We start from the raw sequence: 18216 nt of genomic DNA on the forward strand, positions 1-18216 counted from the left end.
CCCTGAAATGTTGGGAGGGGGGTCCGGCCAGCTTTGCTGAACAGGCGTGAAGCCCTGAACTTTTCCCTCGCCTGAGCTTTGGTGGGAGCTTCGGTCGGTGACGGAGAAGAGGCGAGACAGGAGACGACGGAACAATTGGAAAATCCGCCTCTGGGATTACTCCGTGGGTCAGGTTGGGTAGCTTCAGTGGACAGTTAATGTTTCAGGTCAGAACTGGGAGTTGGAAGAAAGGTTTTTAAAGATTTGAGTTCAATTCCCACGGCGTTAAAGGAATAAATCAAATTCCTGGTGAAATTGGCGGCGGCGGGGGGGGGGCGATTTCGGGTGTTCGGTAGCATTTTGAGAAAAAAAGGCGCCCACATTTTATTTGCAGAGGGTGAAAGGTGGCTGACAAAATAAAACCTCTTCAATCCTACCCCTGAAGTAAAATAAAGTCGTGACCCGAGTGACTAAATTAGTAATTGTTGATCCGTTCCCAGGGGAAAACGCTGATTTTTATGGAGTGAAATCCCCGATCACCTCATCAGACCCCCCCCCCCTCCCTTTAACCGGCTTAAATTTTCAATATTAGTATCACAAGGTTTATATTAACACTGCAGCGAAGTTACGGTGAAAACCCTAATCAACCAATTTTATAATAAAAAATATCCCAGGAAAGGGTGACTTTGCTGAAAAAGTGACTTTATTTCCTGTTCTTTCGCTTTCAACAAACGCAGAAACATGTTAACTGTTATTAATTTTCCAACCAAGTTTCACTCCTTTTACTAAATTCGGTGGCTCTGAAAAGAGCCGTTGTTTTTTTTTGGTTTTCACTTTGGGGCTGGGGGGGTTGGAAGGAAGGGGAAGGATTTATGTTAATCTTTTTCCACGGGAAGGAGGCAAAGAGGCTGGGGGGGGGGGGAATTTCGTCTCTTTACCGACGGGTTCCTTTCTTGAGACCGGAAAGGGGGATATTTCCTTGGGCGCCCCAACTTCTTGGTCTTGGAGGCGAGCGGGCGTCGCCGGCGGATGGCGCCGGCCGCCGTCTTCCTGCCGCCCCGCAGCGGCTTGTTCTTGCGGTAGGGCCGCGCCTTGCCTCCCCGGCCGCCGCTCCCCCGGACGCTCTTGAGCTTGCGGCGGGGAGCGGGCGTCGTCTTCTTCGGCTTGGCAGCCCCTCCTTTGCGCCGGGCGGCGACGGCTCCTCCCCGGCCCTTCTTGGCGGCGGTGGCTGAGCTCTTTGCCTGCGCCAATTTCTTGGAGGAAGTCGGTGTCGCCTTGGGGGCGCCCGACGGCTTCTTCTTGGGGGCGCCGCCATCGTCTTTGAATGACGCCGCAGCAGCCACCGCTGACGAGAAATTGGCGGCCGCCGTGCTGCCTCCCAGCCCGCCGCCTCCTCCTATGCCCAGAGCCGGGGTGTCGGCTCGATTCCGGGAACGGTTGAAGCGGAAGGAGCCCGAGGCTCCCACCCCGGCCGTCTGCACCAGCGAGCCGTTCCGGACCAGGTGTTTAACCGTCTGATTGACCCGCGTGTTGTTGCGATTCACGTCGTAGCCCTTGGCCGAGAGCGCCTTCTTAAGGGCGGCCAGCGAGATGCCCCGCCGCTCCTTGGTGGCGGCCGTCACCTGCAGGATGCGCTGGGTGACAGTGGGGCCGCCGGCCGCCTTCTTGCCGCGCCGGTGCTGCGGGGAGGAGCGGGGCACCGGGTGTTGCTTCCTCTTCCTGGCGATCGCCTTCTCCACCGTCAGCTCGCCCACGTCCTCTACCTTCTGGGCGTTGTCAGCCATCGCCAAAGGAGCGGGGAGATGAGGGCGAGGCTGTCAGGTTTGGGCGGAGGGGGGAAGTGGAAGGGGGTTACTGGCGGGTCAAGGGGGTAAGGGTGGGATTCGAGGCGGGCGCAGGGAGAGTGATCGGGTTTCGGTTACAGCTCTCTCAGTTTCAGCCTCAGCTACGAAAAGCGGCTGAAACTGGAGAGGCGCTGGCTCCAGGCGGCTCCTTATATAGGGGCAAGGCGGACGGAGAGGAGACAACTTTCCCCCTGACTCCGCCCCTCCCCCCGGTCGCCCCCACCTCCCACCCGTGCGGATTTGTGTTTCTCCCCTTCCCTCAAACGCCCCCTTCCCGCCCCCTCCGGACCCGGCCACCCCCGCGAGCCGCTCCCCCCTCACCCTCAGCTCGCCGGGCAAGCCTGGACGCCGCCACCTCCCCGCCCGTTCCCCGGCCAAGCCCTCACAGGTGCGTCCGGACGCCCGGACCGCCTGCCCCCGCCGGCCTTTTGCCCCTTCCTGGCGGGCGAAAGGGGTCAATCCCCCCACGGGGGCGGCCAATGCGGGTCCCCGCGGCTCGGCGGGGTGCCCGCCGTGGGCTGGGCGGCCAGAAGCCGGGGTCCGGCGGCTGGCTTGGCTCCAAAATCTGCCGGTGAAGGTGGTCGCAGTAGCACAGGTCACCAGGAAAGCGGGGCTGCAAGGCGGCAAACTCCATTAAGCCAATGGGATCGCTGGACCAGGTCAATGCCTGGCCCTTGTGTTAATGTGAATGTATCAATGTGAAATATACATGTATCTCACCTAGAACATGTTTCTCTGATGTCCTGAGAAGGGTGCTGAAATAAACTGGATAACTCCATAAATGTCAGATGGATTTCCTTCAAGTTGCCATCAATGAACAATTGGAGTTTAATTTAAGTTTTACTGCACAGAAACATGTCCTTTGCCCATCGTGTCTGCGCTGACCATCAAACAAATTCAATATCCTAAATGTCTATTCTAATCCCATTTTCCACCACTTGGTCCGTAGCCTTGTATGCTTTGGCGTTTCAAGTGCTTATCTTTTTAAATGTTCCCGCCTCCACCAGCTTTTCAGGCAGCGAGTTCCATATTCCCTCAAATTTTTCCCTCAAATTCCCTCTAAATCTCCTGCTCCCTTACCTTAAATCAATTGACCTATCCACTCGGGAAGTTTCCTATCTACCCTATCTAACTACTCTATCTATAATCCCTCGCAATTTTCCCCCTCACCGCACTCAGCCTTTGGAAAGGCAGTAAAAGCAGCACACTTTGATTGTATTACTTTTGTCAGAAATGTTCGGTTATAAACACGAAGCTCAGTTGCACCAAAAAAGAAACCAAAAGAACAGTATCTGTAAGGAAAGAAAGAGCTGACGTTTCGAGTCCAGATGACCCTTTGTCTAAGCTGTTGCACCAACCCGCTCAGAGGCCCGTGCTGGCCTATTTAAACTGTGTCAAATGTGCTTCTATCGAATATGCGACCAGTGAGCAGAGTGAATTTGAAAGATGTGTACGCCCGCATGCACACCCTGATCAGGTCTTCAAATGGAAAACCAAATGGTCTGATTTGATAAAAACAAATTACTGCGGATGCTGGAAACAAAAGTAGATGTGGAACATTTCAGCAGGTCTGACAGCATCTGTGGGGAGAGAAACAGATAACGTTTTGAGTCTGGATGAGCCTTGTCATTGAAACGCTGGCTCTGTTCTGTCTCCACAGATGCTGTTAGACTGGCTGAGATTTTCCAGCATATTCTGTCCTGGTCTGAACTGAAACTCAGCCTGGTCTCCAAGGAGGCTTTTTACGCTGTAACACATCACATTTCCAGGTCATTGCATCAACAATTATTACCCGCTTTACGCCACCAGCTTGTTGAGCAGCGATAACAACCCACCCCAGGCGGATTGATCTTTCTGGGCATGGCTTGTGCTTTGGAAATTTAAAGACAATTTCTAATCCATCTCATAACATTTAAACGATGTCGACGACACAACGACATTCTTGGCAAGAACGAATGATTTAAAATTAAACCACAACGGTGAAAAATGTGTAAAATAAACATTGAGTGTGTATCATTTGTGCGATTCGTAATTTTTAAAATCCCATAAGATGAGCACGACAAGATTTGGGTAAATTCACCGATGTGAACATCGGAATCAAATTAAATATTCCCTTTCGAATTTTTCAAGTGGTCACTTCGGGTTTGGATACGGCTAATTTCCTAAATTACAACAGGACTACAATTTTCTGGATAAAAAAACATTTATTTGACTTTAAAGGGCCTGAGGGTGTCGAAGTCGTGTAAAACCGTGTAAACTCAATGTATTTCCCCCCTTTTTTTAATGGCAGTTACGGTGTTCAATTTCAAAATCGCCGTCCAATTCACCGACAGATTCCTTCACAGGTTATCACCCAAATGGATTGGATCGATATTCCTTCCGCGTCTATTTCAACACACATATACACAAAGGACAACATTTCCGTGAGAAATCCCTTCATATTCCTTCAATCAATGTGCCAGAGCCAAAAATACAGTCATGATCAAGTGGGATCCTTCTGTGTTTAGAATTTTCTGTATTTTTAACATATATATGTTTCGTTATTCGTTCATGGTATGTGAGCGTCATTGGTTGGGCCAACATTCATTGTCCATCCCTGAGGGTATTTAAGAGTCAACCATATCTGTGGCTCTGGAGTCACATGTAGGCCAGACAAGGGAAGGACGGCAAAGGGCGGGACTTCAGCGAACCAGGTGGGTTTTTACAACAATCGGCAATGGTTTAATGGTCGCCATTACATTTTTTAATTCCAGATTTTTTTATTTGAATTTAAATTTCACCAACTGCCCTGCTGAGATTCGAACCCAGAAGATTATCTGGATTACTATAACAAAAACAGAAAATGCTAGAACATCTCAGTAGGTCTGACAGCATCTGTGTAGAGAGAATAGAGCCAACGTTTCCAGTCTGGGTGATTCTTGTTCAGGTCTCAGGATTACTCATCCAGTGACAATTTCACCTTTGCCAATGCCAGGTAAACGAGTTGAACCAGACCTGGATTCATTAAAATAATAATTGGGTCAGAATTTTCCAAATAAAACATAGAAACTAGAAGCAGGAGTAGGCCATTCGGCCCTTCGAGCCTCCTCCGCCATTCATTTTGATCATGGCTTGTCGTCAAATTCAATATCCTAAACCCCGCCCCCGCCCGCCCCTGATGGAATAAATCTTCACCAATTTGCTCGATTTACTGTTCACTGTTGCCTGGTCCCAACGAGCTCAGAGTATCCATTCCAGGCTGTTCTCTAATGCCAGAACGTTAGCCTGAGTGGGACAAGTTGGGACCAGGAGGAAGGGTGGAGAGAGAGGAATCACAAACATGTTGAATGAGGAACAATACAGAAGAAACATCCACAATCCAAGCACAAGGAAGTTGGCGGAGAGGCAGTTACTTTCTATGACTGTAACACTACTTTCTCATCCTTTGTAGTGATTGTCATCACTCAAACCAGCTCCCCATTCATTGACTCTGTCTACACTTCCCATTGTCTTGGAAAAGCAGCCAGCATAATCAAGGACCTCACGCACCCCGGACATTCTCTCTTCCACCTTCTTCCATCGGGAAAAAGATACAAAATTCTGAGGTCAGGTATCAACCAACTCAAGAACAGCTTCTTCCCTGCTGCCATCAGACTTTTGAATGGACCTACCCTTTATTAAGATGATCTTTCTCTACACCCTAGCTATGACTGTAGCACTACATCTTGCAACCGCTCCTTTCCTTCTCCCCTATGTACTCTATGAATGGTATGCTTTGTCTGTTCTGCGCGCGCAAGAAACAATACTTTTCACTATCTCAATGCATGTGACAATAATAGATCAAATCAAACTTTGGATGCTGGAGAAAAGGGAATGGGAAAACACATTTATTACAGCAACCCTTCAATCCTGAAAAACATACATATGAGTATATCTCAGTGAGAAGCTAGAAGGATCTACAACAAAGTGGGTGGTGATTGTCGCCAGAAAGGGAGAGGAACATATCAAACCCTGCGCCGGTAAATTGAAGAGAAAGTTCCTCACAACAATTTCAGGTCCTATTTTAACCCAACTTGCCCAAGGTATGTTCAACTGGAACGCCGATTGACACAAATTGCCCTTGTACACCTTGTAGGAGAATGAGTTTTATGCTTATGTAACCTACCCCCGGACAGCAACGGGCCGGCCACCTGTTTTATGTCCGCCCCATCTCCACTCGGGATATATTTTCCGGTCCCGCCCACCTGCCGAGGGAATGCTTGAGGGCGGGACTGGGCAATTCCACAGACCATTGAAAGGCCCACTGACCTCTGGGCTGGAATCTCGCTTATAGGGATGGGCGGGACCGGAAAATCTCTCTTTTGAATCGATGTTTTAGTTCTTGTCGGGCAGGTTAGGGTCAATCAAACTACCCCTTCTTCTCCCCCACCTCAGAGGAACTGAATATTGGACAGGGGAGGGGGGTTGGCGGGGGGGGGAGGGGGGCAGGAGGCTACCCAAGACAAATCGTCTTTTGCATTACCCCTACCATCACCCCAGGACAAACCCCTACTCCATCCAGAGAAGTGAAGCATTGGCTATTAATGGGAGATTAACCCAGGCACCAGGAAGGAGCAGGACACATTGCTCTAAATAAACATGTTTCTTCATGGAGCCTTCTGCCCTGCTGTTGAATTAAAGTTAAGGCAAAGTAAAGTGAAGTTTATTTATTAGTCACAAGTCGGCTTACATTCATAATGTAATGAATTTACTGTGAAAATCCCCCAGTCGCCACACTCTGGCACCTGTTCGGGTACACTGAGGGAGAATTTAGCATGGCCAATCCACCTAACCTGCACATCTTTGGACTGTGGGAGGAAACCGGAGCACCTGGAGGAAACCCACGCAGACACGGGGAGAACATGCAGATTCCGCACAGACGGGGAGAACATGCAGACTCCGCACAGACAGTGATCCAAGCCGGGAATCAAACCCAAGTCTCTGGCGCTGTGAGGCAGCAGTGCTAAGCTCTGTGCCACCATGCCCAGGTTTTCCTTCACAAAGGACATGAGTTTTCTCAAAATGGAAAACTTTCATGAATTCGGGAATATGGGGTCAATGTACGTGTTTGAATGAGTTTGATTTGGAATGAAATTCAGATGGCAGCATCTTCAAAAGAGGAAGTGGTTGGCTCTTAAAAGAGCTGTTGTGTGTGTGGGTGTGTGTCTGTTTCTTTTGTGTCAGTGTGTGGGTGTGTGTCTGTCTCTCTGTGTAATGTATTTGTGTGTGTGTTTGGGTGTGTGTCTGTCTCTGTGTCTGATTGTGTGCGAGAGTTATAATTCAGGTCAGAAACTCCAAAGTGTTTTATGAAGTCCGCCTAAATCATAAGTTTTGCATTTTGAATTTGGTGATGATAAGCATGAGATGTTTTACTTCATGTATGATTCAAGTGACCCACTAGGGAGCTTTTATCAAACAAAGTTCAGTTAAGAATATAGTTAAAATGTATAGTAAGAAAATTAGCAAGAGCTTTTATCAATTACAAACAAGAAACAAATAATCATAATAATGTACAACCCTTAATGAATATATAAGCTGTCCCAATCAAAACCAAAACCTCCCATTTACAAAAGACCCTTTTCACAGATTTAACACAGCACAGACTAATTCTCAAGTGATATTGGGATCTAGGCCGTCAGTTGAATCCTGCAGTCAAATGTTCTTGAGACTCCGAACAGTTTGAAGACAAGACAGCTTCCCAAAACACCAGAGACTCTGGTCCAGCCCCCATCAACAACAGGTTTTCACCCTTCAGGAAAACAAGATCTTGCTTTCAGCTAACTAACAGAATTTTCAATACAACAGGGAGAGAGGGAAAACACTTCTTTTCAGCTTGCTGTCCCTCCTAAAACTAAAAACTCAAACCTGCAGCTCCAAACTGAAACTGAAAATGAAATCCCTGTCACCTGACCTGCCCACAGGTTTCTTCATCTCCCAACAATGACATCACCCACGGCTGTGAGCATGAATTTTTTTTAAAAACTCTTAAAGGTACACTAACATCACAGTGAGTGTGTAGGTGGGTGTCTGTCTCTGTGTGTGAGTTTGTATGATTCTGTGTGTGTGGGAGTGTGTGTTTGTCTGTCTGTGTTTGTCGACGTGTGTGTGTGTGTGCGAGAGAGAGAGAGAGAGAGTCTTTATTATTCTGCATGTTTGTGTGTGTGATTGTGTGTGTGTGTAATTGTGTGTGTGAGTTTGTGTGAGTGTGAGTGTGCGTGTGTGAGTGTGTGTGTGAGTGTGTGTGTGTGAGTGTGTGTGAGTATGTGAGTGTGTGCGTGAGTGTGTGTGTGAGTGAGTGTGTGAGTGTGAGTGTGCGTGTGTGAGTGTGTGTGTGAGTGTGTGTGTGTGTGTGTGAGTATGTGAGTGTGTGCGTGAGTGTGAGTGTGTGTGTGTGTGAGTGTGTGTGTGAGTGTGTGTGAGTGTTGTGTGTGTGTGAGTGTGTGTGAGAGTGTGTGCGTGAGTGTGTGTGAGAGTGTGTGCGTGAGTGTGTGTGAGAGTGTGTGTGTGATGTGGTTGGGTGGGATTTTCCAACCTCGCTCTTCCCAAAACCATAAAATCTCGCCCGAGGTCAATGGACCGATTCCTGTGGCAGGTGGGGTGATGTTTGTGTGAGTTTGTGTGTGTGAGAGAGTATGCGAGTGTGATTGTGATTGAGTTTGTGTGGTTGTGAGGCGATGTGATTGTGACTGCGTGTGTCTGTAAGTTTGTCTGTGTGCGAGGGTATGTTCATGAGTTCATAAGTTCATAAGATATAGGAGCAGAATTAGGCCATTCGGCCCATCGAGTCTGCTCCACCATTCAATCATGTTTGCTCCTCATCCCCATTTTCCAGCTTCTCCCCATAGCCCTTCAACATATTACCAATTAAAAGTCTGTCTATTTGCTGCCCCTGCATCCACCACACTTTGGGGTAGCGAATTCCACAGATTCACAACCCTTTGGGAGAAGTAGTTTCTCCTCAACTCTGTTTAAATTTGCTACCCCTTATCCTAAGACTATGACCTCTCGTCCTTGAATGACCCATAAGAGGAAGCATAAGAACATAAGAACTAGGAGCAGGAGTAGGCCATCCGGCCCTTCGAGCCTGCTCTGCCATTCAATAAGGTCATGGTTGATCTTTTTGTGGACTCAGCTCCACTTACCCGCCCGCTCACCATAATCCTTAATTCCTTTACTGTTCAAAAATGTATCTATCCTTGCCTTAAAAACATTCAATGAGGTAGCCTCAACTGCTTCATTGGGCAGGAAATTCTACGGATTCACAACCATATAGGTGAAGAAGTTCCTCCTCAACTCAGTACTAATCCTGCTTCCCCTTATTTTGAGGCTTTGCCCACTAGTTCTAGTTTCACCCGCCAGTGGAAACAACTTCCCTGCTTCTACCTTATCTATTCCCTTCATAATCTTATATGTTTCTATGAGATCTCCCCTCATTCTTTTGAATTCCAATGAGTATAGCCCCAGTCTACTCAGTCTCTCCTCATAACCCTCTCAACTCCAGAATCAACCTAGTGAATCTTCTCTGAACCCCTTCCAGTGCCAGTATATCCTTCCTCAAGTAAAGGAGACCAAAACTGTACACAGTACTCTGGTGCGTGACCTCACCAGCACCTTATACAGCTGCAACATAACCTCACTGTTTTTGAACTCCATCCCTCTAGCAATAAAGGAAAACATTTCATTTGCCTTCTTAATTGCCTGCTGTACCTGCAAACAAACTTTTTGTGATTCATACACAAGGACACGCAGGTCCCTCTGCACAGCAGCATGCTACAATTTTTTACCTTTTAAATAATAGTTCATTTAGCTGTTATTTCTACCAAAATGGATGACCTCACATTTACCAACATTGTACTCCATCTGCCAGACCCTTGCCCACTCTTTTAGACTGTCTATATCCCTTTGCAGACTTTCAGCATCCTTTGCATATTTTGCTCTGTCACTCATCTTAGTGTCATCTGTGAATTTTGACACACTACACTTGGTCCCCAACTCTAAATCATCTATATAAATCGTAAACAATTGCGGTCCCAACACTGATCCCTGAGGCACACCACTAGTCACTGATCGCCAACCAGAAAAAGACCCATTTACCCCCACTCTTTGCATTCTGTTAGTTAACCAATCCTCTATCCATGCTAATACATTACCTGTAACACTGTGCACCTTTATCTTATGTAGCAGTCATTGGTGCGGCACCTTGTCAAATGTCTTCTGGAAATCCAAATACACCACATTCACAGGTTCCCCATTGTCCACTGCACATGGAATGTTCTCAAAGAATTCCACCAAATTAGTCAAACATGACTTGCCCTTCATGAACCCATGCTGCGTCTTCCCAATAAGACAATTTATATCCAGATGTCTCGCTATTTCTTCCTTGGTGATAGATTCACGCATTTTCCCTACTGCAGAAGTAAAGCTAACCAGCCTATAAGAAAAAAAGAACATAAGAAATAGGAGCAGGAGTAGGCCATCCAGCCCCTCGAGCCTGCCCTGCCATTCAGTAAGATCATGGCTGATCTGAAGTGGATCAGTTCTACTTACCCGCCTGATCCCTATAACCCTTAATTCCCTTACCGATCAGGAATCCATCTATCCGTGATTTAAACATATTCAACGAGGTAGCCTCCACCACCTCAGTGGGCAGAGAATTCCAGAGATTCACCACCCTCTGAGAGAAGAAGTTCCTCCTCAACTCTGTCCTAAACTGACCCCCCTTTATTTTGAGGCTGTGCCCTCGAGTTCTAGCTTTCTAGCTTCCTTTCTAAGTGGAAAAAATCTCTCCACGTCTACCCTATCCAGCCCCTTCATTATCTTATAGGTCTCTATAAGATCCCCCCTCAGCCTTCTAAATTCCAACGAATACAAACCCAATCTCCTCATAATCAACACCCCTCATCTCTGGTATCAACCTGGTGAACCTTCTCTGCACTCCCTCCAAGGCCAATATATCCTTCCGCAAATAAGGGGACCAATACTGCACACAGTATTCCAGCTGCAGCCTCACCAATGCCCTGTACAGATGCAGCAAGACATCTCTGCTTTTATATTCTATCCCCCTTGCGATATAGGCCAACATCCCATTTGCCTTCTTGATCACCTGTTGCACCTGCAGACTGGGTTTTTGCGTCTCATGCACAAGGACTCCCAGGTCCCTCTGCACAGTAGCATGTTGTAATTTTTTTCCATTTAGATAATAATCCAATTTGCTATTATTTCCTCCAACGTGAATAACCTCGCATTTGTCAACGTTATACTCCATCTGCCAGATCCTCGCCCACTCACTCAGCCTGTCCAAATCTCTCTGCAGACCTTCTACGTCCTCCACACGATTCACTTTTCCACTTATCTTTGTGTCGTCTGCAAACTTTGTTACCCTACACTCAGTCCCCTCCTCCAGATCGTCTATATAAATGGTAAATAGTTGAGGCCCCAGTACTGATCCCTGCAGCACGCCTCTAGTTACCATCCGTCAACCAGAAAAGCACCCATTTATTCCAACTCTCTGCTTCCTGTCGGATAGCCAAACCCCAATCCACGCTAACACCCTACCCCCAACTCTGTGTGACCCAATCTTCTTCAGCACCCTTTTGTGAGACACCTTATCAAACGCCTTTTGAAAATCCAAAAACACCACATCCACCGGTTCCCCTCCATCAACCGCACTAGTCACATCTTCATAAAAATCCAACAAGATCGTCAAGCACGACTTTCCCCTCATGAATCCATGCTGCGTCTGCTTAATCGAACCATTCTTATCCAGATGGCCTGCTATTTCTTCTTTAATGATGGATTCCAGCATTTTCCCAACTACAGACGTTAAGCTAACCGGCCTGTAGTTACCCACCTTTTGTCTATTTCCTTTTTTAAACAGCGGCGTAACATTAGCCGTTTTCCAATCCGCCGGCACTACCCCAGAATCCAACGAATTTTGATAAATAACCACTAACGCATCCGCTGTTACCTCTGACATTTCTTTCAGTACCCTGGGATGCATTCCATCCGGGCCCGGGGACCTGTCCACCTTCAGTCCTATTAGTCTACCCAGCACTGCCTCTCTGGTAACATTAATTGTATTGAGTACCTCTCCTCCTACCAACCCTCTATCGTTAATATTCAGTAAACTATTTGTGTCTTCCACCGTGAAGACCGACACAAAAAACTTATTTAAAGTTTGAGCCATTTCCTCATTTCCCACTATTAAATCCCCCCTCTCGTCCACCAAGGGTCCAACATTCACTCTTGCCACTCTATTCCTTTTTATATTTTTGTAAAAACTTTTACTATCATTTTTTATATTTAGAGCTAGCCTAGCTTCATAACCTATCTTTCCTTTCTTTATCGCTTTCTTAGTCGTTCTTTGTTGTTTCTTAAAGTTTTCCCAATCTTCAGATTCTCCACTATTTTTGGCCACTCTGTACGCATCGGTCTTTAATTTAATACTCTCCTTAATTTTCTTCGTTATCCACGGCTGGTTATCCCTTTTCTTACAGCCCTTCTTTATCACCGGAATATATTGTTGCTGAGTACTGAAAAGGATCTCCTTAAAAAGCCTATAGTTACCCACATTTTGTCTACCTCCTTTTTTAAACAGTGGCGTCACATTTGCTGTTTTCCAATCTGCGGGAACCACCCCAGAGTCCAGCGAAGTTTGGTAAATTACCACCAGTGCATTTACTATTTCCCCCGCCATCTCTTTTAGTACCCTGGGATGCATTCCATCAGCACCAGGAGACTTGTCTACCTTCAGCCCCATTAGCTTGCCCAATACTACGTCTTTCGTGATAATGATAGTTTCTCGGACCTCATCTGCCATAGCCTTCCTGTCATCAATTTTTGGCATGTTATTTGTGTTTTCCACTGTGAAGACCGACACAAAATACCTGTTCAATGCCTCAGCCATTTTCTCATTTCCAGTTATTACATCCCCCTTCTCATCCTCTAAAGGACCAATGTTTACTTTAGCCACTCTTTTTCATTTTATATATTTGTAGAAACTTTTGCTATCTGTTTTTATATTATGAGCTACTTTACTCTCATAATCCATTTTACTTTTCTTTATAGTTTTTTCGTGGCTTTCTGTTGACCTTTAAAGATTTCCCAATTCTCTAGGTTCCTACTAATCTTTGCCACTTTGTATGCATTTTCTTTCAATTTGATCCCCTCCTTTATTTCCTTAGATATCCATGGCTGATTATCTCTTTTTCTATAGTCCTTCCTTATCACTGGTATATACTTTTGCTGAGCACTCTGAAAGATCGCTCTGAAAATCCTCCACTGTTCCTCAATTGTCCCACCATAAAGTTTTTGCTCCCAGTCGACCTTAGGCAACTCCTCCCTCATCCCTTTATAGTCTCCTTTGTTTAAGCACAAGACGCTGGTATTGGATTTTACCTTCTCACGCTCCATCTGTATTTTAAATTCAACCATACTGTGATCGCTTCTTCCACGTGGATCCCTAACTGCAAGATCATTAATTATTCCTGTCTCATTACAAAGGACCGGATCTAGGGTAGCTTGCTGCCTCGTAGGTGCCATTACATACTGTTCAAGGAAACTATCACGATACATTCATGGAACTCCTCCTCAAGGCTGCCTTGACCGACCTGGTTTGACCAATCAACATGTAGATTAAAATCTCCCATGATAATTGCTGTACCAGTTTTACATGCATCAGTTATTCCTTTGTTTATTTCTCGCCCCACCATGATGTCATTATTTGGTGGCCTATAGACAACGCCTATCAGTGACTTTTTCTCCTTACTTTTTCTAATTTCCACCCAAATGGATCCAACCTTTTTTTCCATAGAACCTACATCATCTCTCACTACCGCCCTGATGTCATCCTTAAATATCAGAGCTACATCACCTCCCTTACCTTCCTGCCTGTCCTTCTGAACAGTCTGATATCCCTGGATATTTAACTCCCAGTCGCGGCCATCCTGCACACTATCTCTCTGTAATGGCCACCAAATCATACTCATTCGCATGATTTGTGCTGTCAACTTATTTACCTTGTTTTGAATGCTACAAGCATTCAGATAAAGTGTCTTTTTGCTTGTTTTTGTTCCTTCTTTTTGAATCCTAACACCTCCATTAATAACATCTCCTGAGTTCTCCTCCCTTTTAATTTTTTTCCTGATCCACTCCATGTCTACCTTATCCAGACCTTTTATCATATTATATACCTCACTTTGATCTCCCCTCATTCTTCTAAATTCCAGAGAGTATCGGCCTAAACTGTTCAATCTCTCTTCATACGACAAACCCCTCATCTCTGGAATCAATCTAGTGAACCTCCTCTGAACTGCCTCCAATGCCACTACATCTTTCCTCAAATAAGGGGACCAGAACTGTGCACAATACTCCAGGTGCGGCCTCACCAATGCCTTGTATAGTTGCAGCAATACTTCCTCACCTTTATATTCTATTCCTTTAGCTATAAATGCCAACATTCCATTCACTTTCTTTATTATCTGCTGTACCTGCTGCTAGTTTTCTGTGACTCATGAACGAGGACACCCAGACCCCTCTGCACCGGGGCACCCTGAAGTCTCTCCCCATTTAGATAATAAGTTACCTTCCCATTTTTGGGACCAAAATGCCTTATCCACGTTGAACTCCATTGGCACATTTTGGCCCACTCTCCGAACCCATCGATATCCATTTGTAAGGTTCTTATTTCCTCGTTGCAACTTACTGTCCCGCCTATTTTTGTGTCACCTGCAAATTTGGCTACAGAGCCTCTATCCCTGTATCCAAGTCATTAATATAGATTGTAAATAGCTGGGGCCCAAGGACTGAACCCTGTGTCAGCCCACCAGTTACTTCTTGCCATCCACAAAAAAAACCATTTATCTTGAGTGTGAGTGTGTGTGCTTCTGTCCATTAGCCAGTCACCTATCCAAGCTAATAAATTATCCCTAATCCCATGTGATCTAAACTTGTGAATTAACCTTTGAGTGGCACCTTATCAAATGCCTTCCGGAAGTCCAGACATTCTATATCTACAGGATCCCATTATCCACTTTGCTTGTTACATTTTCGAAGAACTCTAGCAAATTAGTTTGTGTGTGTGTGAGAGTATGTGATTGTGTGTGTGAGTTTGTGTGTGAATATGAGTTAGTGTGTGTGCGAGAGTATGTGAGTGTATATGATTGTGTGTGAGCGTGTGTGCGATAGCATGAATGTGATTGTGAATGAGATTTTGTGTGTTGTGAGACTATGTGAGTGTGCTTGTGTGTGTCTGTAAGTTTGTATGTGAGTGTGAGTTTGTGCATGTCTGAGAGTGAGTGTGTGATTGCGTGTGAGTGTGAGTTTGTGTGTGTGCGGGAGTGTGTGAGTGTGTGTGCCGGCCTCACATGGACACGTTGGCCTTGCTCACTCACACAGGGCTCTCAAAGCTCAGAGGAAATCTTTCAGGAGGAAATAGAAAGGAGCTGGGCACCAACTTCAGTCAATCTGAAAAGCCAGCCTGTACTGGAAAAAATAATGAGCTAACTACATCAACCAATTGCAGTAGCCAAAATCTACATCGTGAATGGGAAATTAAAACGTAACGAATAACAATTCAAAACTCAACATTTTGTGGCAAATCTCAATGTTCCTGGAACTATGAGATTGCATGGGATAGAAATTCATCTAGTGTTGTCACAAGGTTCCACTGTTCTGGGTGGCACAGCGGGTGGCACAGTGGTTAGCACTGCTGCCTCATAGCGCCAGGGACCCGGGTACAATTCCAGCCTCAGGTCACTGCCTATGTGGAGTTTGTACATTCTCCCCGTGTCTGCATGGATTTCCATCGGGTGCTCTGGTTTCCTCCCACAGTCCAAAAGACGTGCTGGTTAGGTGGATTTGCCGTGCTAAATTGATCCTTATTGTCAGGGGGATTAGCAGGGTAAATGTGTGGGGCGACGGGGATTGTTGTCGGCACAGGCTCTATGGGCGAAATGTCCTCCTTCTGTATTGTAGGGGTTCTATGTTGGAGACATCTGGATTTAATGAAGTTAACCTTACTATAGGGTGGGAGGCATAACATTGTCCAGCCATGGGTGGAACGAATACACTGGAAATTGTTTTAAGGATCCCAGTCATTGACTATAGCACAGACTTCAAGAGATCCTTTCGATTGGTGAAACAATCACTGGCTGGAAGTTACACATAAGCAAAGCAAAATGAATCAGAAAGCTAGTGGTTGCACGTGTGTGAACTTTAGCGTTTGGGGTAGTTGGTTAAACTAAAGCTTATCAGATTCGGTAGGTTGGCTTCATACCTTCCCAATGTGTTCAGCACCTTGGAGGAGGAACTCTTGCAAATGTGTTGGGGGCGAATGGGTGCTGCAGCTTTTAAAGGGCCATCGCTCTTAAAGGACTCTCTTTTTAAACTTTCTCTTTTGTGGCCACCCGGTCTGCAGGAGCTGACTGTGATAATACTGTGCTATTTTGATACATATTTATGTTTAAGATGTGGTTTATTTAAGTGGCAGTTTTGTTACAGAAGTCAATTTGCCTGGTAAACCATGCCACTCAGCTGCTAAGAACACTGAGGATAATAATTGATTTCAGCCAGGAATGTGTTACTTTGTAGATTAAGAAGTCTCGCAACACCAGGTTAAAGTCCAACAGGTTTATTTGGAATCATGAACTTTGGAGCGCTGCTCCTTCATCACTTCACCTGATGATGAAACAGCGCTCCGAAAGCTCGTGATTCCAAATAAACCTGTTGGACTTTAACCTGGTGTTGTGAGGCTACTTACTGTGCCCACCCCAGTCCAACGCCAGCATCTCCACCTCATTACTTTGTAGAGTTAATGGGCCTTTTGTTTGTTTATGTTTTCCTGGGATTATAGACTACGTATAGTGAGTTCCAATTAGATTGATTGACAGGGTCAGAGTCATGTGATTAATGGGAGGGGCTAAGCTTGCAGGAATAAAATACTCTATTCAGTTTCATTTTAAAATACAAGCAGATGCTGCCTGGACCTGCTCGAAGAAACAACTGTCTCTTTGTCTCTCTCTCTCTCTGAAGACTATCTGAATGCTACAGGACCATTAACCTAAGTCATAAGCAACACTGCCTGTGTTTTCCAACCTAATTGTAAAGAGGGGTTTAAGTCTATAAGAAAATTTTGCTTGGTTAGAACTCATAGTGATAGGTTAGTAGTTAAGAACTGTATCTTGCCATGTTTAAGTGTTGGTCAATTGTTAACAGTTAAGCTGATTCATTTGCTATAGTTAAACTGTGTTGTTAAATAAAAATTGATTTGATAGAAGCTCCCTGGTTTGTCAGTAGAACTGTGCCTGGAGTGAGACATACTATCCTCACATTAACACCAAAATGGAAAAATTGTTGGGATCTAGTCTGGCTTCATAACATACCATAATGGGTTTCTGATCTGGTCCCCGAATACTGGCGCAACTGCAATCTTCATTCAACAAAGCGTGGGTGAGCATTAGAGAGTTAAACAAAATGAAATGACTGTTTCTGTGTGGCCCTCCAAACTGAAGCACTCTGCAACTAGTACTGAGGAAATAGATTCACAGAATAGTTCCAGTGCAGAAGGAGGCCATTTGGCCCATCGTGTCTGCACCGGCTCTCCAAATGAGTATCATGACATAGTGCCATTCCCCTGCCTTTTCCCCCATACCCCAGCACATTGTTTCTATTCAAATAATCAACTAATGCCCTGTTGACAACCTTGATTTAACCTCCACCACACTTCCAGGCAGTGCATTTCAGACACCCAACCACTTGTAGAGTCACAGCGTTTATACAGCACAGAAAGAGGCTCATTGGCCCAATGTGTCTGCGTTCAGCGTTAAGCACCTATCTATCCCATTTCCCAGCACTTGGTTCGTACTCCCGCTCCACCGTGTGAAAAAGTTTTTTCTCACATCACATTTGCTTCTTTTGCAAATCACTTAAATCAGTGCCTTCTCATTCTCGTTTCTTTTCTGAGTGGGAACAGTTTCTCCCAATCTACCCAATCCAGCCCCCTCATGATTTTGAACATCTCTATCAAATCTCCTCTTTGCCTTCTTCTCTCCAAGGAGAGTCCCAACCTCTCCGATCTATCCTCATGACTGAAGTTTCTCATCCCTGGAATCATTCTTGCAAACCTCTTCTGCACTCTCTCCAATGTGTTCACATCCTTCCTTCCATGACTCTCTTGCACCTGCCCAAATAACACCCTCACGGTGAACAGTTTGACATTGCCACTATTATCTCCCAATCATTGTGGGGCATCATTTTTTAACCTGAGATCGAATCACTGCCTTTGAAATTTGGATCTAACATGTGCGCTGGAATTCTACTGTCCCGCCATGGGAATCGGAGTGGGCAGGGGGGGGCGGACAATGGGAAGGTCCGTTGA

General features: G+C 45.7%; 1 protein-coding gene across 1 annotated transcript in view; it reads right to left on the reverse strand.

Moving 5' to 3' along the window:
• The window catches only part of LOC144497608 (uncharacterized), a 2115-nt gene extending 352 nt beyond the window's left edge, over positions 1-1763 (reverse strand). The window contains exon 1 of the mRNA XM_078219049.1: positions 918-1763. Coding sequence (XP_078075175.1) covers positions 918-1763 — 846 coding nt within the window. The remainder of the gene's footprint in view (positions 1-917) is intronic.
• Between the last annotated feature and the right edge of the window lie 16453 nt (positions 1764-18216).

This window comes from Mustelus asterias, chromosome 8 (genome assembly GCF_964213995.1).
Source record: "Mustelus asterias chromosome 8, sMusAst1.hap1.1, whole genome shotgun sequence".
In the NCBI taxonomy this organism is placed as follows: domain Eukaryota; kingdom Metazoa; phylum Chordata; class Chondrichthyes; order Carcharhiniformes; family Triakidae; genus Mustelus; species Mustelus asterias.